The sequence below is a fragment of the Salmo trutta genome, chromosome 31 (genome assembly GCF_901001165.1).
Source record: "Salmo trutta chromosome 31, fSalTru1.1, whole genome shotgun sequence".
Lineage (NCBI taxonomy): Eukaryota > Metazoa > Chordata > Actinopteri > Salmoniformes > Salmonidae > Salmo > Salmo trutta.
In genome coordinates, this window is record NC_042987.1 from 9,625,124 (window position 1) to 9,646,942 (window position 21,819).

The 21,819-nt window shown below is 43.1% G+C and overlaps 1 protein-coding gene across 4 annotated transcripts; it reads left to right on the forward strand.

Moving 5' to 3' along the window:
• The first annotated feature begins 1,541 nt into the window (after positions 1 to 1,541).
• sugt1 (SGT1 homolog, MIS12 kinetochore complex assembly cochaperone) lies at positions 1,542 to 20,770 on the forward strand. 4 transcript variants are annotated; one of them, XM_029725102.1, is made up of 13 exons: positions 1,542 to 1,691; positions 1,783 to 1,828; positions 2,473 to 2,563; positions 2,810 to 2,879; positions 7,164 to 7,234; positions 8,082 to 8,135; positions 10,780 to 10,808; positions 11,526 to 11,548; positions 11,753 to 11,849; positions 15,140 to 15,247; positions 19,381 to 19,471; positions 19,671 to 19,843; positions 19,952 to 20,770. In XM_029725102.1, the coding sequence occupies exons 1-13, from the start codon at positions 1,678 to 1,680 to the stop codon at positions 20,051 to 20,053; spliced, it is 969 nt and encodes a 322-aa protein (XP_029580962.1). In that variant the 5' UTR covers positions 1,542 to 1,677; the 3' UTR covers positions 20,054 to 20,770. The 4 variants fall into 4 exon arrangements, with proteins under 4 accessions (XP_029580962.1, XP_029580963.1, XP_029580960.1 ...); XM_029725103.1 differs by having other exon boundaries at positions 11,529 to 11,548; XM_029725100.1 differs by having other exon boundaries at positions 1,543 to 1,691; positions 1,780 to 1,828.
• Positions 20,771 to 21,819: the final 1,049 nt, after the last annotated feature.

The following is a 21,819-nucleotide window of genomic DNA, read 5'->3' on the forward strand; positions in this document are numbered from 1 at the left end:
TGTGCAGGGTTGAGTAGCTGGATGGTACCTGGCTAGTGATGGCTATTTAGCAGTCTGATGGCCTTGAGATAGAAGCTGTTTTTCAGTCTCTCTGTCCTAGCTTTGATGCACCTGTACTGACTTCGCCTTCTGGATGAGAGCGGGGTGATCAGGCCGTGGCTCGGGTGGTTGATGTCCTTGATGATCTTTTTGGCCTTCCTGTGACATCGGGTGCTATAGGTGTCCTGGAGGGCAGGCAGTGTGCCCTGGTGATGCGTTGGGCAGACCGTACCACCCTCTGGAGAGCCCTGTGGTTGCGGGCGGTGCAGTTGCCGTACCAGGTGGTGATACATCCCGACAAAATGCTCTCAATTGTGGATCTGTAAAGGTTTCTGAGGGTCTTAGGGACCAAGCCACATTTCTTCAGCCTCCTGTTGCGCCTACATACTGTACAGACAAGCGCCTACTTCACCACACTGTCTGTGTGGGTGGACCATTTCAGATTGTCAGTGATGTGTACGCCGTGGAATGGGGAATGCGGTGGTGTATATAGGGCTCCCGAGTGGCGCAGCAGTCTAAGGCACTGCATCTTAGTGCTAGATGTGTCACTAAGAACCCTGGTTTGATTCCAGGCTGTATCACAACTGGCCGTGATTGGGAGTCCCATAGGGCGGCGCACAATTGGCCCAGTGTCGTCCGGATTAGGATTTGGCCGGTGTAGGCTGTCATTGTAAAATAATAAATAATAAAAAATAATATAGGTCAAATGGGGTGGTGATTTGTATCTTTATGAAATATTGGTGTATTGGGTGTAGGGTTAGTTTTTTAAAGTTTATATCACAAGTTTATATCACAAAGTGTAACGTGACTGACCACACACAACCGCACAATAGGTGGCGGCATGCACAAACAAAATGTGCGAACGCAATAATACCGAAGAAGAAGAAGCAGAAGAAGAAGAAGAAGAAGAAGAAGAAGAAGAAGAAGCAACAGCAGCAGCAACTGCGACTACCCAGCTGACCGTTGACAGGCCTGCATTGCGCATGCCTACTACACTGTCCTCCAATCCACTCACTGCACCACAGATAGAACAATGAGACAGATATTTCACTGGATGTTTAAATGTGAAGCATCCGCTTGGCCTTTCCACTCACTACCAATATGGTAGTGACAGGAAGCCCACTGGCGAGCAGTGGGAGAAGATGGAACGAGATGGATTTTGGTCGACATTCAGCAAATGTTCTCATCGATTAAACATTTGGTCTCAATACAGGTTTATGTTCCCAAAACTAGAATCTGTTATGAACAGAGTGGATTAAGTTTAGCCAACTTTACCCTTTGCAAAAGTTTTTAAAAATCGAGTTGTTTAGGAGTGCAATGGGGAATAGTTATTGCACACGCGCGCTTCACATAGCATGTGTTCCCTAACGGAAATATGCAGATGATGCTAGAACGCACCAATAGGATCTCGCTAGTTCGTGCTTGGCTCTGCTTGTTCTGCCCACTGGGGCTCATTTGTTACCATTGGAAATGACAGGCAGTGGTCTATCTTGGTTTACTTATACACATCTTTGACTGAACTACAGCGCAAGAGTTTAGGCTCCATTCTCCAGCATAGTTTCGTTTTCTGATTCCCATCTAGAACTTTCCAGCTAGCTAGTCTCTGCTCTTTCTCCCACGGACAACACTTCTAGCCCCATGGCATCCGAACGGCAAGTATATAAGCCACATTTTCGAGTATTTTGTCATAAATGTTTACTTATTCAAGAGGCTAACGTTAGCTTTGTTTTCTCGTTTTAGCAGTTTCCCCGATAGCTTCATAGACGACAACCCACAGAAAGCTATCGAGGTAAACAACGGCTAGCTGGCTGTCAAACTAGAAAGAAAATATGAACTCGTTTTATTGAAAGTAAATTGCATCATTCTTGTTAGCTAAAGTTGTCATGGGTTTGGAAATGTTTTCAATAACTCTAACTAGATAGTTAACAAGATAGCTAACTATACACTTTTCGGGGCTGGCTAACTAGCTAATCTTGTGCTAACTTTAGAAACTAATCTAACGAGAGAGCCAGTTAAGTTAGCCACACTATCGAACTATTTTGGTCTGAAACGACGTACTCTCAGTAGTTGCTGAACTCCAGCAGTAGTAATATAGCTAGCTACTAGTATATGTGTACCGTCACAGGAGCTAGTTAGCTTCTTGGTTGTATCTTGTTGTACTAGCTAGCCAGTTAAGCTAATGTTAGCATAGCTAGCTAACTGGCTAACCACCTGCTGTACTGTACATCAGACATGTCTTGATTGTAGCTAACCACCTTACTAATGTGGGACTAAGAAGATTGTGTGCAGAAAGCCAAGTTAAATAGTTGGGAACATAAAAATGTATCTAAACAATAGTCAACCTTAGCTAGTGGTCATAAACATGTTTTTTTCCAATGTCAATTCAATTGACCCCAAGTTTGCCCATTTGATGTCACCGTCATTTCCCCACAGGAACTTAATGAAGCATTGGAAGTAAACTCGGACAATTCAGAATGGTTCTGCCAACGAGCCTATGCCCACCTCCAACTGAAAAACTACAGCTGTAAGTCTCTTATCCTAATACCCCCCCAAGTACTGAAAAACTGATATCAGTCAGACAAACCTTAATCCTCCATTGACAAACTACAACTCTAACCCTTGACTAACCTACCTAGCGTTACTGATTTTCTGAAATTGGTGATTTGTAGAATGATTTTAATTCAAGTGACTGGCATGTTAGTTCCCTCATTTTGTCTTTGCTACAGAAACTTGAGCTATGTTTCTCATCTGACTATATCTGTTTCTACAGGTGCTGTTGATGATGCCAAGAAAGCCCAGCAGCTCAACCCCAGTCTTGCTCTTGCCTTCATGAGAACAGGGTATGTGTGCAGAAGGAGTCTAGCTAGGGCTGGGCGATATGGCTTAAAAATCATATAATATAATTTTTTGTCAAACGTGTGTGTATATATATACATTCCCATTTATTTTATTTGTTCTCTCAATAAGCTTTGTTGCGCAACTTAAAGGTCAATACACTGCATTTCAAACAGTCAGAAATAATCAAATGAATTCAGGGCTTGTAAAATTATGCCTAGGCTAACTGTAAGACCCACTACCAGGGCGGCAGGTAGCCTAACGGAGCGTTGGGTCGTAACCGAAAGGTCGCTGGTTCGAATACCAGAGCAATCAAGGTGAAAATTCTGTGTCCTCGTGCAAGGCATTTAACCCTAATTTGCTCCAGGGACTCCGTACTACTATGGCTGACCATATTCAGTGTATGTGACAATAAAGCGTATATACAATACCAGTCAAAGGTTTGGACACACCTACTCATTCAAGGGTTTTTATTTGTACTATTTTCTACATTGTAGAATAATAGTGTAGACATCAACTATGAATTAACACATGAAATCATGTAGTAACCAAAACAATGTTAAACAAATCAAAATATATTTTAGAATCTAAGTAGCCACCCTTTGCCTTGATGACAGCTTTGCACACGCTTGGCATTCTCTCAACCAGCTTCATGAGGTAGTCACCTGGAATGCATTTCAATTAACAGGTGTGCCTTTTTAATTTGTGGAATTTATTTTCTTTCTAATGTGTTCGATTTGTTTAACACTTTTTTTTTTGGTTACTACATGATTCCATATGTGTTATTTCATAGTTCTGTAGAAAATAGTAAAAATAAAGAAAAACCCTTGAATGAGTAGGTGTGTCCAAACTTTTGACTGGTACTGTATATATCATTTATGTTATCAAAATGGTTTAACCAGCTTTTTTGCAATCACTGGCCTGGCTTTCAAGTCTATGAAAATGCCCTTTTTGTAACACATTTAATCAGAACCATGAATAATGCACATCCACTAATAATGACAGCAATGTCTCACGCATAAGACCACCTGCTAGTGAGTAGCCAGCAATTTTGATATTTAACGTCTCCAACTTGAATCTATTTGCTTGCTAACAAGGCAGAACAATTGAACTGTGGCGGACAGCCTCCTGTCCGTCTCAAACTGTTTGAACACTTTGTTTAGATGTTGAAATCAAGTGGATTACCAAGATAAATATATGGCCATCCCTGTGGCTCCGTTGGTAGAGCATGGTGTTTGCAACGCCAGCATGGTGTGTGCAACGCCAGGGTTGTGGGTTCGATTCCCTCGGGGGGCCAGTACAAAAAAAATAGAAAAATGCATTAAATGAAATGAAATGTATGTAAGTCGCTCTGGATAAGTGTCTGCTAAATGACTAAAATGTAAATGTAAATATGCTTATTTCTCAGAATGAGAATTAATTGCTAATTCCTTATATAAATGTGTCTTCTTATGCTCAATGCACATTTATAAAACACAGACTAGACAGCACATACTGCAATTCTGTGCGCATCAAACAAAGGATTCATTTTCCACAATCATGTTCATTGATACTCCCGTCTTAGGGTCTGCTCTGTTCTAAAATTGGGAGTTGAGACAAAAAGGGTATCGTTACAAAGGTTAAGTTCTCCTCTTTACAGTAAAATGTCTCAATGTGTTTTGGTGTCCATATGACCGATTTTAAAAAAGAATAATAAAATAAAAAAATGTATGTTGGACCAAACCTCAAATGCAAATAATGTGATCTTTCGTTTGTTGTGAGTGGTGGGGGAGGGGCTTGTCTGTGTGCGAGGGGCAAGGTGCACAAAAGGAGCAAAGTAGACGAGACCAAAAAGACACGCTCATAGAAACAAACAAAAAATATTAAAACCTTGATTCTTGCAGCATTTTGGAATATTGCGCTAAAACATGAATTCAAATCAAATTAATTTGAGATCACCCAGCCCAAAGTCTAGCCCATGACACCTGTCAAACAATGTCAATCGATCTGAATTGACATGCATTTATTTTGGCAGCTTGTGTTTTCTGGGGGGAAGGTCTAACTTTATTTCTGTCACTGTTGATTTAAATGACTACGAGGATGACTGCTTAAAAATGTTTTCAGAACACTAAGCACTGTTGTTGAACCTTTTACAGAAATGTGATGCGTTTTTTCCTAATGAATCAGAAAATCCATTTGGTTAAACTCAACTCCACGTCTCACTTATATCAGGGGTCTTCAAACTTTTCTTGACCAGGGACCCCATCATACTTTAGCAAAAACATATTTTTTTCAAGTCTTGTCTTATCAGGTGAATGGTGATCAACATTCTAAAATGAATAGATTTGCTACATAGTTTTTGGTTATTTTGACCTCCCCACATTATAATTGAATGAGTGTGTAAACTCTAATATAGCCTATTAGCTAGAAAGGTAACTCCAAACACATTTTCCCAAAGCGCAGCTGTTTAGCTGGTTAAAGTTTAGCCGTGTGTTGGCAAAAATGTATGTCAAAGTCAAGAAAGCTTGCCAGCAGCCGCAGTGGTAGCCTATTCGCGGATGCTTTTTCAAGGCCTGTGTCAGATACTCCAGTGAGTGTAGTTGGCTCAGTATTAATCTTTGAGAAATAATGTAATATTTTATTCTATTGCTAGGGATATTCATAAAAACATTAAAGTAAAAATGACTTTTTATACAGTGCATTTGGAAAGTATTCAAACCCCTAGACTTTTTCCACATTTTGTTATGTTACAGCCGTATTCTAACATGTTTTAAATAAATACACATTCATCAATCTACACACAATACCCCGTAATGGCAAAGCAAAAGCATGTTTTTTAGAAATTTTTACAAATGTATATGTATGTACTCAATTGAGCTCAGGTGCATCCTGTTTCCATTGATTGTCCTTGATGTTTCTTGGAGTCCATCTGTACTAAATTGAATTTATTGAACATGATTTGGAAAGGCACACACCTGTCTATATAAGGTCCCACAGTTGACAGTGCATGTCAGAGCAAATACCAAGCCATGAGGTCGAAGGAATTGTCCGTAGAGCTTCGAGACAGGATTGTGTCGAGGCACAGATCTGGCGAAGTGTACCAAAACATGTATGTACCATTGAAGGTCCCCAAGAACACAGTGGCTTTATCATTCTTAAATGGAAGAAGTTTAGAACCACCAAGACTCTTCCTAGAGCTGGCCACACGTCCAAACTGAGCAATCGGGGAAGAAGGGCCTTGGTCAGGGGGGTGACCAAGAATCCGATGGTCACTTTGACAGAGCTCCATAGTTCCTCTGTGGAGATGGGAGAACCTTCCAGAAGGACAACCATCTCTGCAGCACTTCACCAATCAGACCTTTATGGTAGAGGGGCCAGACGGAAGTCACTCCTTAGTAAAAGGCACATGACATCCTGCTTGGAGTTTGCCAAAATAAACAAGAAACAAGATTCTCTGGTCTGATGAAAACAAGATTGAACTCTTTGGCCTGAATGCCAAGCATCACTCCTGGAGGAAACGTGGCACCATCCCTACGATGAAGCATGGTGGTGGCAGCATCATGCTGTGGGCATGTTTTTCAGCGGCAGGAACTGGGAGACTAGTCAGGATCGAGGGAAAGATGAACAGAGCAAAGTACAGAGAGTTCCTTGATGAAAACCTGCTCCAGAGCGCTCAGGACCTCAGACTGGGCTGAAGGTTCACCTTCCAACAGGACAACAACCCTAAGTACACTGCCAAGGCAACGCAGGAGTGGCTTTGGGAGAGACCTGAAACTAGCTGTACAGCGATGCTCCCCATCCAACCTGACAGAGCTTGAGAGGATCTGCTGAGAAGAATGGGAGAAACTCCCCAAATACAGGTGTGCCAAGCTTGTAGCGTCATACCCAAGAAGACACAAGGCTGTAATTGCTGCCAAAGGTACTTCAACTGAGTAAAGGATCTGAATACTTATGGAAATGTTATATTTCTGTTTTTTTTATTTTTAATACATTTGAAAAATATTCAAGCTTGTTTTTGCTTTTGTTATTATGGGCTATTGTGTGTAGATAGATGGGGGGGGGGGGAACGATGTCATCAATTTTAGAATAAGGCTGTAACATAACAATGTAGAAAATGTCAGTCTGAATACTTTCCGAATGCACTGTATATATTTTAATTTTTTCGCTGACCCCGTGCAGTACCTGGCCGCGGACCACCGATTTGAAAACCACTGCCTTATATGTCAAACTTAAATTGGTTGTCAGTTTTCCCCAGGTTTTTTTTTTTGTTGGTCTGCTTCTGATAACATCCCTGTCTCCCCTCCCTGCAGAATGGCAGAGTTCCACCTGAACCACTTCGAGTCGGCACATGCTGCCTTCAGTCAGGGACACAGCCTGGACGGTGAGGTCTGCTGAGGGGACCTGTGAAGCACCTACCACCTAGACACCTCCTTACCCACTTAATCCCATATCGACTGCTAGCCCATATCCTTAGACATTTTATGTATATCTAAAAGCTAAATATATTATTGGTAATAGAAATATAATAACAGCTCTTGGCCTCTGATATGTCAGTGGTATTCCATTTTTTTATTTCAGCAGGGACCCCATTTTCTTTTAGCCAAAAGTTTTTTTTATGCAAGAATTTCTTGTGACCCCAGCCCAAATCTAATGACAACCTTCAAATCGATACATTTTCATATCTTATCAAAATGAAAAGAAATCAATACATACATTCATACCTTGAACACACCTACAGTGTTTTTTTGCGTAAAATGGTACGCAGCATCATCTGGATTTGTGTGCAACAAAAGTTCAACATTCACCTTCGGCTACCATTTCTGTCAAGCAGTCTACGCATACAGTTTGAGGCATACGTTCGATTTATCCAACGTATGCACCACACTGCAAGGCAAACGCAGCGTTCCATTGGAAATGAATGTACTTCTGGTGTACCATGACACTGTCGGTGTGATCGAGGCATTACTCAATATTTAATTTCTAATTATTTTTATATATAAAAACAATCTGTGCTTTTAATTTGTACTATTAAATATTTATTCGATTGGGGTCACCAAAATTATTCTTTTTTAAATACTTCTGGGTTAGGTGAAATATTTTCTTGTCTGTTTGAATCTACAGAAGTCTATGTGGCTATGGGTATTTGTAATTCCTCAGTGCAGTTGTGTTCAAACTGGTTGAGATTGTCTGTCTGAACCCTAACAGTGTGTTCTCCCTGTGCTCCACAGGCTCCGATAACACTTTCCAAATGTGGATCAAACGCTGTGAGGAGATGATGGAGAGTAAGTAGGATCTGCTTTCGTACCTCAACCGCCATAATGAAAATAAGTCCCTGACTTTGTGCAATCCGGGTCACGTTTTATAAAAAAATATATATAATAATCTAAGTACTGTGTATGCAGTTGAAGTCAGAAGTTTACATACACCTTAGCCAAACACATTAAAACTCAGTTTTTCACAATTCCCGACATTTAATCCTAGTAACAATTCCCTGTCTTAGGTCAGTTAGGATCACCACTTTATTTTAAGAATGTGAAATGTCAGAATAATGGTAGAGAATTATTTATTTCAGCTTTTATTTCTTTCATCACATTCCCAGTGGGTCAGAAGACCTTCAGGCATTTGGAAATTGCTCCCAAAAATGAACCAGACTTGTGGAGGTCTACAATTTATTTTCTGAGGTCTTGGCTGATTTTCTTTTGATTTTCCCATGATGTCAAGCAAAGAGGCACTGAGTTTGAAGGTAGGCCTTGAAATACATCCACAGGCACACCTCCAATTGACTCAAATGATGTCAATTGGCCTATCAGAAGCTTCAAGAGCCATGACATTTTCTGGAATTTTCCAAGCTGTTTAAAGGCATTAAAGGCACAGTCAACTTGTATGTATGTATGTATGTAAACTTCTGACCCACTGGAATTGATTCAGTGAAATAATCTGTCTGTAAACAATTGTTGGAAAAATGACTTGTCATGCACAAAGTAGATGTACTAACCGACTTGCCAAAACTATAATTTGTTAACGATATTTTGTGGAGTGGTTGAAAAATGACTTTGAATGACTCCAACCTAAGTGTATGTAAACTTCTGAGCTGACAAATATAATCAATTAATTGGACAGCGAAGCAAACATTTGTGGATTTGGCTCTCTACTCCAGTTTTGTTTTTTCTTTCGGTACATTAACTTCACACCGCTGAGAAAACAATATTTTTGGTTATGGAAAGGATATTTCACAGAAATTTAGATGGTACAATGATTCTCTACACTATACTTGTTTTGTCAAACTGAAATAAGGCATAGTATCAGAATTTTAGCATCTGGGAAATGGCAGAGCAATTTCTGCAGAATTTGAACTGAATTTGTTCCCCAATTTCTTTTTTTAAGAATTCAAATAGGGGTACAAGATGCATAAATAATTCTCATTTCAAAACAGTACAACATAAAAGTTTGACAATACCCTCAAATAAAAGGTGACATTCTGTAGTGTCGCCTCATGAAACATCTGATCTCAAATCCAAAATTCTGGAGTAGAACTGGATGCATAGAAATATTGCACATAGAATAGATCTACTGCTTCTTAGACTTGCTTTCAATGAGACTGACAGATCTATAAAATGTCTATATGAATTTGGTCGAGTCGCCCAAAAAGTTACATATTGCAGCTTTAAAGTAGTCAAACATTTAGTATTTGGTCCCATATTCCTAGTACGCAATGACTACATCACACTTGTGACTCTATAGCCTTGTCGGATGCATTTGCAGGTTGTTTTCGTTGTTAGATTATGTTTTGCCTAATACAAACTAGAACATGTATTGTCATTTTGGAGTCACTTTTATTGTAAATAAGAATAGAGATGTTTCTGAACACTTCATTAATGTGGGTGCTACCTCGATTATGGATAATCATGAATGAGTTGTGAATAATGACAAAGTTAAAGATCATACCCCTCAAATTGCTGACCTCCCCTGTTATTGGTAACAAAACAAAATGGGGGGTTTATGTACTGTCACCTCGTGAAACATTTTATCTCAAATCCAAAATGCTGGTGATTTCAGCTTCACTGTTCAAATAGTGAGGGAGGGGAATGCATCTCCAACATCTAAACTCTATCCCTGTACTAGCCAAACTCTTCGTTAGAGAATGTGTGTGTGGTTGTCATCGTCTGAGGGTTTAAATTGAACCTGTTTGAATCGCATGAATAATTTAGGTCTCTCTGGGGTGTGGGGGGGGGGCCTTGCCTCGGATCAACCCCAGTAAACATCCAAACACATACCAAAATACAGACGCACGCACATACAGATGTATAATACATATTCAAACAGATTCAAAAGCACATTCAATTCACGCACATTGTTGCACAAGTGCACCAACACACACCTCAGTCCTCCGTTGCCATACCCTGGCCTTACCCTGTGAGTTCTCTCATGTCTCTTTCATGTGTGAAGTGACAGTGTTTACCGCTAGGCGCTTCAGCTTGACGCCCCCACACATCAAAACGGGGTGTGCATCTGGTGATATCACACACACACACACACACACACACACACACACACACACACACACACACACACACACCCCCCTCCCTGTTTCCCTTTTCAAACATGACCTCATTTAGACAACATTAATGCTCCGTCTCATCCCTGCCCTCTTCCCCTTTTATCTCCTCTTTCCTTTTCTCTCCTTCTCCCTCTCTCGCTATTTATTTCTCCCTCCCCCTCTACTGGCCTCCCTCTGCCACCTCCCTCTAATGAAAGCAGTGAATAATGTAACAGACATAACTGGTAAATACAGATCAGGCCTGTTTAGCCTCAGAGGGTAAACAAACTGCCTCTGAGATCTCACAGGGAGGTGTGTGTGTTTTTTCTGGCCTGTTAATCTATGAGTAAGTGGAAACTGGCTGACTATACTATTCCTCTCCTTTGCAGTGGCCAATCAGAATGGAAAGGAGAACAAGGTAAGTGATAATGACGACTTTGGACGTTCCTACCATTATTGTATATCTGTTCCATTATGCCATCTGTGACAGCCGCAATGGCACTGCCCAAGCGATCTCCATTTTGAGGTAGTACATTTTTCTTCTTCACGATTGGCTGATCCCTCCTGATGACCCGTTGGACATGACTCCCAACAGGGTCACCAGGAGGGATCAGCCAATGAAGTTGGAAGTCCCACCCAGTTCACGACATTCAAATGGTGGAAGCCCTCAGTTGCGCTGCCCAATGCCAAAACACCCTTTTGGCCACTAGAGGCCTCTATCATTCTCTATAATGTCCACATACCTTTAGACCACATGTGCCAAACTCATTCCACGGGGGGGCTGAGTGTCTGCTGGTTTTCGCTCCTCCCTTGTACTTAATTCGATGAAATAAGGTCACTAATTAGTAAAGGACTCCCCTCACCTGGTTGTCTGTCTTAATTGAAAGGTAAAACCAAAACCCCACAGACACTAGGCCCTCCATGGAAAAAGGTTGACTCCCCCTGCCTTCTGGCTTTCAGTTCCACTCTCCGCCTCAAGGGGGCAGTGTTACACTCAGTATTTCAGACCGTATTCCGTCTGGTCTAACGGCTAAAGCTCATCATTAAACCCTCCTCTTTTTTTCTCTCTCTCTCGCTTGTTTTGTGTGTTTTGTTTAAACTTTCTCTCTCTTCCTGGGATGACTGGATTCCCCAGCAGACACCGACGCCACACATTAAGTAAGTACAGTTCATGCTGAGTCGCAAATGGCACCATATTCTCTACATAGTGCACTACATTTGGAATACCTATGACCCTGGTCAAAAGTAGTGTACTATATTGGGAATAGGGGGCCATTTGGGATGCATGCTACGTGTGCAGGAAGGTGGATAACTTGTTCCTACTCTTCAGGGCCAACCTGTACTAAGTGTTTATGTCTTCAGGCATGACTGGTACCAGACAGAGTCTCAGGTCATCGTCACCATCATGGTGAAAAATGTGCCTAAGGATGGGGTCAACATCAACTTCGACGAGAGACAGGTACACACACACACTCACACACAGGTCAGTGTAAGAATCTCTTGAGGAGAGAGAGCATGACAGTTCTAAACTGTCAGAAGTGCTGCCAGAGTATCAGCTGCCCAGTACTGTAGTCACTGAGGAAGCTAACTCTAGACATGTCTATTTCTCATCTTATTTACACCGACTTTAGAAATATAAACTCAACATGTAATGTCTTGGTTCCATGTTTCGTGAGCTGAAATAATAGATCCCATAAATGTTCCGTACGCACATAAAAGCTTATTTCTCTCAAATGTTGTGCATTAATGAGTTTACATCCCAGTTAGTGAGCATTTCTCCACTGACAAGATAATCCATCCAACTGACAGGTGTGGCATATAAAAAGGCTGATGAGGAGGATTATGGAATGACAGAGAGGAAAGGCGGGGGAGTCGTCTTCCCAGAGGTGGGGTGTGGGGGTAGATTAGTAACAATGGGAGGTTGTTAGGCTTACGTGGTATCCAGATTTTTTTTCTCATCCCATGATTTACAATATTAACGGCATAGCACTTTTCTTGCTAAAAAGGCAAGAAGTCTATTACCAGAATGCTAACAATATTAGCACAAACTAATAGCAAAATCACATAGATGCTAAAAGCTAGTAAGCGAGAAACAAACGTAAACTAATTGCAAAGACAAGCAAATCAGCTCATAAAGTTATACAAGAATAGCTAGTGAATGTCATTTCCGGTGAGTGTGGACGTTTACAAGCGACAGTGATCGAGAGAAATTGTGCAAATGAACAAAATTGTGATGCATGCTTTTCTGAAGGAAGTGCAGGATGTGTACATAGGGGAGAAGAACAGAGGGGGAAAAAACACTAGTAGGAAGCACAGGGGGAAAACTGTGGCAACTGTGCGCCACACTACAGACTCGCTGATATATGTGCTATGGACCCACCAGCTCCCGCTTTCTCCCATTGTGCTATTTACAAACAAACACGTCACTGGTTCAACTGTTCTGGGGGAACTACGGTAAGCTCCTTAATGTGACCTGTGAAATGAAGAACGCAATCTGCTTTATCTCCTAACGTATTGCTGAAGTTGACTGCAGGTATTAACTTAAACAGTAGCTACATATTAAAATCTACTGAAAAATAGTTTTGACAGTATTGAAAAGCCATCCTGTGGCGCTTTCCAATACCCCGGTATACCGCCCAAGCCTAGTTCTCTCTGCTGAGGTCCCCCTACAGGAGAGCAGCTCTCTCTGATACACACAGAGAGATGCCTGATTCCAGTTCCACATATCGTTCCCTTCCTCTGCCCTCGCCCACTCTTTCTGTTCTGAGAATAGTTGGGGAGGTGTTATTAGGGCTAATGAGATAGCTAGGGGGCTTGCCCTTCAGAGGATGTATGGCAGGGATGCTGTAAGGGATACGCCAAATAAAAATGAGTCACTTACTTTTTTTTATTATTCTTCACATTTTCAAACAGTCAATTTTATATTTTCCAACGGGGCTATACATTTGGGTGAGATTTTTTCTCGTCGGAGTAGCCTCGTTTCACTGGCGGCAAATCTAATTAAACCATCTAGTGTTCAGCGAAATAACACAATGTCAAATCCAGGTAGCTTAGTCAAATGATTAACATCCAGTCACATTAACCGTTACTCTCTCACGGGAATTCCACTAACGGTCCGTATGTAGCCAAACTTAGCTGCTGCTCATGTTGGTATCTGTACTGATGGCTCAAAAGCCATGACAGGGAGACATATTGGAGTGGTAAATCGCGTGCAAGCAGTTGCTCCCGACACCACTTGGGTACACTGCAACATCCACGAGAGGCTCTTGCTGCCAAAGGAATGCCTGACAGCTTGAAAGACGTTTTGGACACTACAGTGAAAATCGTTATCTTTGTTAAAGCAAGGCCCCTGAACTTGTATATTTTCTGCACTATGCAATAATATGGGCAGCGACCATTTTACAACATACTGAAGTGCGCTGGTTATCAAGGGGCAAAGTATTGACACGTTTTTTTTTAATTGAGAGATTCGAGCTTAGTTTTCTTTACTGACCATAATTTTCACTTGTCTGACCGCTTGCATGATGATGACGTTTCTCACACGACTCTGCGATCTGAACCTAGGATTACAGGGACTCCAACTATATTCAATGTGCGGGACAAAATTGAGGCTATGATTAAGAAGTTGGAGCTCTTCTCTGACTGCATTAACAAGGACAACACACAGGTCTTTCCATCATTGTATGATTTTTTTTTTTGTGTGCAAATGAACTCAAGCTTACGGACTATGTCATAATGTGATATAACGAAGGACCTGAGTAAGTTGGGTGCGCAATTACGCAGCTACTTTCCCGAAATGGATGACACAAACAACTGGATTGGTTATCTCTTTCATGCCCTGCCTCCAGTCCACTTACCGATATCTGAACAAGAGAGCCTCATCGAAATTGCAACAAGCAGTTCTGTGAAAATGTAATTTAATCAGAAACCACTCCCAGATTTCTGGATTGGGCTGCGCTTTGAGTATCCTGCCTTGGCAATCGCCCTGTTCAGACACTGATGCCCTTTTCAACCACGTACCTATGTGAGAGTGGATTCTCGGCCCTCACTAGCATAACAACTAAATACAGGCACAGACTGTGTGTGGAAAATGATTTAAGACACTCTCCAATACAACCCAACATTGCAGAGTTATGTGAATCCTTTCAAGCACACTCTTCTCATTAACCTGTGGTGAGTTATTCACAATTTTCAATGAACAACGAAGGTTTTATATGTAAAATTATTGATGATTATTATTATATTATTTGTGCCCTGGTCCTATAAGAGCTCTTTGTCACTTCCCACGAGCCTGGTTGTGACAGCACAGTCATTCTTATGTTTAATAAATGTAGTGTGTGTGTGTGGCAGGCTTACAATAATGGCAAAAAAACATTTGAGAGTGCGCTGACCCTGGTGCTAGAGGGGGTACGCAGCTGAAGGTTGAATGTTTGAAGGTGTACGGGACTATTAAAAAGTTTGGGAACCACTGCTGTAAGGGGTATCACACACACACACTCGCTCCCTTTGGGCCCAGCTATGCCCCCAGGGGTGCCTGTAAGCTCAGATCTAGGAACAGTTTACCCTCCCCAAGTCTAAATCCTCAATCGAAGAAAGAAAGCCCAACTTATCTAAGACCAGCACTAAACCCCCTCGGGGTGAATTTGAACATCCTATCCCCACTCCTCTATAATGGTCTGCAGTGGAGGGTGTGTGTGTGTGTGTGTGTGTAACGTGTGTAACGTGTGTAACGTGTGTTTCTATCTGTAGTTGTCGGCGGTGGTGAAACTTCCGTCGGGGGGGGACTTCAGCCTGACTGTGAACCTGCTGCATCCCATCGTCCCCCAACACAGCACCTTCAAGGTCCTCTCCACTAAGGTAAAACTCCATACTCCTCAGCCTGTCATATCATTTGCCTCAAGAACTGAGAAAATGTTCCCACAGGTGAAATGTGTGTAAAACCACAGTCCTCAAGGTTCTATGCAGTCCCCAGGAACCCTTAGAAATGTGATTAAACACAGCAGGTTAACCAGAGAAGGACCAGACTGGAAGGTGATAATTAACCATTAGTGGCGCAGAAAGACTGGGAGGAGGAGAATCCTCTTTAATACAGCCCTGACTGGGTCAACACACACACTAGAACTCTGCCCTGTGAGAATTAACAAGCTCTGCAGTTGTAACTAATTATGGCTGATAATGAGTGGGAAGGGCATGTCTTATTGTTCACAAATTAGGGAGTATGTAGTGTATAGTAATTAGTGCGTAGGCATCTCTCCATGCTTTTTCTTACTCACTCCCACTTTATTATGTTGGAAGCGACACAGAAGCCTGTGGTCAAATCCTTCAGAATGTGAAAATGCACTATTGTTATTGTGTATTCATGACAAGCTTGAAAAGGTCTCTGCATGTGTGGCACAAGCTTGAAATGGATACAATGAGTGTGGCTGTTTTGAAATGAGGTGTGTGTGTGAGTGAGACTCGTCCTGTGCATGTGTACATGTGAGAGAGGCACTCAGCTCATCCATCTAGTGTGCGTTGGGAATCTGGGCATGGGTGCAGCCTGTTGGGACTCGTTTGGGGCATAAGATGGTGCTCAGTCTAACGAGACGGCGGGACATGCCCCACCCACGGCACAACAAGGGGAGGTTGACAGAGACCCGAGTGAAGAGGAGATGATTTGGTAGTCCGACAGACGTGCAGCCTCTAGCTAAGCAGAGAGTAAAGGAGATGGAGGGACACAGAAAGAGAGGGAGAGGAGGAATAGAATATAGTAAGGTGAGGTAGAGAAGAGGTTATTGCTGAGAGTTCCTGCCACCCAATGCCAAAACTAGTTTCCACCCTCGAGAGAGGACGTAGCCCCTCTCCATACTCCCATACATACGCTCACTCGCAGTTCGCCATGGCAACATCAGGCACTGCATACCAGAGGTGCACGTGTGTTGAAGCTCAAACAAAGACCCAGTCTTAGAACAGGAAGAGGAGGGGAAAAGAGGGGCAGATGACTGCCTAAGAGACACACACACACACACACACACACACAGGTTATCATCGGACCTGGGTTCAAATACATGTCTATTTTGTTACTTAAAACTTATGTGTATTTGAGTATATTCTGATAATGTGGCCCGAATCAACTACTTCTGTTGGAAGTATTTAACAAATAATTTCCTATAAATAGCCTACTGTTTGAAAGTATTTTAAAATACTTTTTTCAAATGCCTGGGTTATATCCATGGGAGTGTGTTTGAGTTGGTGTATTTGAGCAATTTCAAATTCTTTCCAAATACATTCCAAAATTCAACTACTTGTCTTTTTTTAAATGGTCGTCGTGCATGCACACAAACTTAATCTTGTGCGTAATACACACACACACACACACACACACACACACACACACACACACACACACACACGAGTCAGTCTTAAAGGAAGAGAAGGGGATGGAGTTTGGGGAGGGAGAGAAGTGAGTTTAGGCCCCCTCCACTCCCACAAAGCCCTGTCTGTTCCCTGGTCCACAGGGCTCCACAGGCTCTCATGGTCCTACACACACACACAGAAATATAGAGAATGTACACATGTAAAACACAATGTCACTTACTGTATATGTATACTGTTTCTTATACACAGTATTCACACTCAGATATGACACAAGGACAAATGCGCACACTAAACACATCAGTCGATGGTTGCATTCCTTTCCACTAGGCACACTGAGAGACTTTAGCTGGTCTCTGAACAGGTGAACTGTGTGTGTGTGTGTGTGAGAGCGCGAGGGAGTGAGGGAGTGTGCTGAGATGATTTGACGCTTCTCTGACTTCATTTTAGCCGTGCAGCATCCTGGTATGAGCAAGCGTCACAAAGACCCACCAGAAGAGACCCAGGGCGAACCTGTCCCTAACTAACTACTCTGTGTGAGTCCAAGGGCTTTGCACTAGTCAGACTAACGACACCAACTGCAGTACTCACTGTGGTTTTTTTCCCTTTCCCCAATGGTGGTTTACTTTCACTGCTTTCTTCAGAGGACACTTAGGAAGGGATACTAGGCTGTACTATGCACAGTTGCGTGTACAGGAAACACACTTAACACTCTTGTGCCGTCTTCATGTAATATCGGTAATGCTTGGTGCTGTATGTGTGTTGATTAATTCTGTGTGTGTGTGTGTGTGTGTGTGTGTGTGTGTCGTGCACACACGCCCTCGTCAGTGCTACCCTCTCTGACCTCCTCCCGTCGTCGGCTATGAGGCATTCTAACCCGCGGGGTCGCCATGACAACAGGGAGCCAATTACACACCAGAGTGTTTGATCAGAACGGAAGGGTAAACACACGCGCGCGCACACTCGCTCTGCTCCGAACTCCTCTCGTCTCTGTGAATAGATAACATACAGCCTCCCTCTGTAATTTCCATGCCTGTCAGCCTCCCTCGCCAGACTGTTCCTATTTTTATTTATTTATTTGTTAAGTTGCTTTTTAAAATCTTCTCTGCTGTAATCTAAAGTAGGGGCTACTTTGTGAAGGGCTGAGATGGGAGACTCTTTGTATTTGGATTTGTATGTGGACGGCAGAGGGGAGGGGGGTGTGTGTGTGTGCATATGTTGTATAAGACGGGGGCGGGTGAGTGTAGGACAGGGGGGACTTCGGTGGGGGTAAAAGCACGTGGGACTGGTGACATGGGACACAGGGACTCAACTCCCCCTCTGAGAGACTGACAGGCGTGTGTGTGTTGCTCAGTATGGCCCCTGGGAGCTGTGGGTGGTGGTCCTGTATGTGACGGTGCTGTCACATCCCTTTAAGACCCAGCCCCTCGCCTGCCACGTCCCTTTAACACGCAGAGACACAGATGTGGCAGCAGATTAATGTTGTATAGCCCCCCAGCACACACTCTGCATGGGCACAGACTGCACCAGTTATCACCACACTCACTCACTCTGTGTGCACATAAGAGCATAAAAACCTCCCTGCCACTGCAAGGGGTCTGTGTGTGTCTGCCTTGTATCCCAACCCATTCCCCTACACTGTACACGAAGGTTGACTAGGTCGGTGTCTGCAGGCAGGTGTTGGGGTTTTAAATATTCAATGAAGAAGGGCTCCATGTGAACATCAGTTAAGCATGGTTGAGCATTCAGTCCTAAGATTTCAGGTGTTTAGTCTTGGGTTAGTATTGAGCTCATCTATTAGTCGTGTGTGTGTGTGTGTGTGTGTGTGTGTGTGTGTGTGTGTGTGTGTGTGTGTGTGTGAGCAAGCCTCTTGATGCTCTGGCGTCTGCTCCTGATTCGTTCATGAATGAAACATCCCTTAACGCAACAGAGCAGAAATTTTATTTTAATTGTGTCATGCCAGCGCACCCACCCCCCCACGCTATAACTCTGTCAAACTTCTGTCTCTAAACACACACACATGCTCTCTCTCTCTCTCTGCGCACACACACACGCACACACTTAAATACATACACACACACACACACACACACAAGATGACGGGGGGGGTACTGGAGAACTCGGCAGCTTAAGTGTCCCACTGGTATGAGGCCTGTCACTGCAGCTCGCATGTGGTGGCGGCTGTCCTCTCTCTTCTTCTCGTCTCCTCTCCTCCGATGTAATGATCCATCCAGAAATGTGTGTTCCTGCCACTGGTCGACAGACAGATAGCTCTCACCCCCACACACACACACACGTACGTTGAGCTGATCTGATCACACACTATCCGGCCCCTCGAGCTGACAGATGTCTCGTTAGCACTCTGTCTGTCAGGAAGATTTGGGAGTGAGCTGTGCCCCCGCATATCACTGTCTCTCTCTGCCGTGAGCTGATCCCACCATTAAAAGAGACTGGTGAGCGCTGAGCTAGCGTCTTCTGATCTCATGTGTTGAGCCCTATATAGACGTAACGATAACTAAAGACATTGGCTTCGCTCTCTCTCTCTCTCTCTCTCTCTCTCTCTCCTTGCTCTCCACGCCCTCTTCCTCCACTCTCCTCTCTCTTTCTCCCTCTCTTCCCCCTTCTCTTTTTCTCAGGTGGAGATTAAAATGAAGAAGACGGAGGGGATCAGGTGGGAGAAACTGGAGGGTGAAGGACAGGAGCCCAGCGTCAAACACTTCACCCCCAGTGAGTACCTCTCACGCACACACACAGTTTCCTCTGCTCTCTCTCCTTTACACATATACCAGTCATACCGCTAAATAAATACATTTTTAACAATATTTATTTTTACAGTATTTGGTTTGTACTACTGAAAGCCCCCTCTCCTGTGTTGACCAGTACCCATGGTAACCGCCTCTCCCTCTAAACATGTGTTCCTGTTCAGACCAGTACCCGTCTTCGTCCCACTCCAGCCGTAACTGGGACAAGGTGGTGGTCGACATCAGTGAGGAGGAGAAGAAGGAGAAACTGGAGGGAGACGCAGCGCTCAACAAACTCTTCCAACAGATCTACGGGGACGGCACCGACGAGGTCAAACGGGCCATGAACAAGTCCTTTGTGAGTGTGTTTATATATACACACTCTTGCACACGGAGAGAAATGTAGTTTATTTTTTTTATTTTATTTTTATTGCACTATCACTGACTTACGCTCCTCCCCCTGTAGATGGAGTCAGGTGGTACAGTCCTGAGCACCAACTGGACGGACGTGGGGAAGAGAACGGTGGAGATGAGCCCTCCAGACGACGTGGAGTTTAAGAAATACTGAAGAACCAGAGGGGTGTCTCTCTCGCTCTCTCTGTACTACACAGTCCTACGCTCCCCCTCTCTGCCTCATGGACCGCCCCATATCTCCTCTACCCCAACACACACACACACACTCCTCATCCCAGGCAGTCTGTCAATATTGCTTTCTCCCGGCCAACTCTCTCGTTCTCTCTTTGCCGCCAAAACCCACCTTTTCCAACACCTCCCCCTTCCAGTCTGTCTGTCAATATTGGTTTTTAGAGCTTTGGTGATTCTCAGCAGCAATCCAGAAACCACTATTTACCCTCATTAAACCATTCTCACATTCAATGAAGACTGTCATAGATACATCAATCTGTCTTTCCTAGATCTCAGAAACAGTAGGAATCATCCGCATGGTCAGTTCTGGCTGTTTGATGGTTAACCTGGTTAAAGGCGGTGATGAGTTGAAACAGAAACCCTTTTCACCTCTTCTTGTGTCTCAGCAATGGCCGGTTCTTGTTTTCAAAGCCTGTCGTTTTTCTGGGGTGGATTGGAGGTTGGAAATGTTTCTATCGTCTCATTCACTGCTTTTATGAAAAACCTTTTTGTTTTTTTCCCCTGTACACTCGTAGAAGAATTTCTTTTTCCACATCAGCAGCAATACAGTCATGAAATGGAAGTCTGGAGTCTTAATTTCCTTTTCCTCAATGTGATTCAAACTTCAATGTAAATAAATGATTTATTTTCTGGATCACAATTTTGAGTTTTACTGTGTTTAGTGTTGAGACCTGAAGAAAGCTAGCATCACCAATCCCCAAACACGCTTCTCGTACCGTTTTGATCTACTGTATTAGAGAAGGCATAGACCTCATCCTCTCACACACGCTCCGCTTCTCTCTGCTACGAGTGGGCGTTGCGTAAAAGAAGCAGGGGAGCATTAATATGCATCTGCCTGCCTGCTATCCGCATCATCAACTCTCACACCTAGTTAAGTTTTAAACTCATACTCACTCACACACCCCTTCCTCACTGACTTGTGTTAGATTCATTGCACATCGTTTCATCTCTCGTGACAATCCAAAACTGTTTGTGGCTTCGGATATAACTGCATCACACACACACACGCTGCCCCCCTCCCATACCCCTGCCTGAAGCTGCTCTCCTGACATCAAAAGGAGCTAAGCACTTTGCATCGTGGGTAAGATCAGAGCGTGACGGCTGCATAGTCTTTTAGTCTCATTATAGCCTCCCAGACCTCTCAAACTCTCTGCTGCGCTCCAGTTTTTTACCTTATTGATCAACTTCTGTGTTTGGTATAAACTCCAGTGTGTGTTTGCATGTACATACGGCTGCTTGTGTAAGTGTGCCTGCATGCGTACAGTATGTATAGTATCATTGATCTCTGCTGTTGAACCATATTCTACAGAAGACTAATTTGCTTTGTCCAGTATGAATTGTCTTATCTTTTGAGGTCAGTACATTACTGAACTAATGCGCTACTACGATATAGTGATGCAAAAATGATGCATTATATGATTACTTAAAATACCATTTATTCATTGAATTTGCACTTTGAAATAGTTATTTAATGCTGATGGAGAATACCAGACAGTGTACAGTAGATGTTAGTAGGCCCTACTTCTGGAGAAACTGTTGGGAAATGAGTAACAGCGGTCGGGAGGACAGAAACATTTTCCACTAGCATGATGAGTAGCTACAGATACACACACACAGCTGACAGTCTAGTCCGACTCATTTACTTTAACTTCTGCCTACAGAATACTTGTTATTTCTTACGTTTATTTC

Bases quoted from the DNA above. Each gene is read 5' to 3' on its own strand.
- sugt1 (XM_029725100.1), top strand. The intron at 15,248-19,380 runs GTAAAACTCCAT...TCTTTTTCTCAG, and splicing joins TCAAGGTCCTCTCCACTAAG to GTGGAGATTAAAATGAAGAA. The intron at 19,844-19,951 runs GTGAGTGTGTTT...CTCCCCCTGTAG, and splicing joins GGGCCATGAACAAGTCCTTT to ATGGAGTCAGGTGGTACAGT.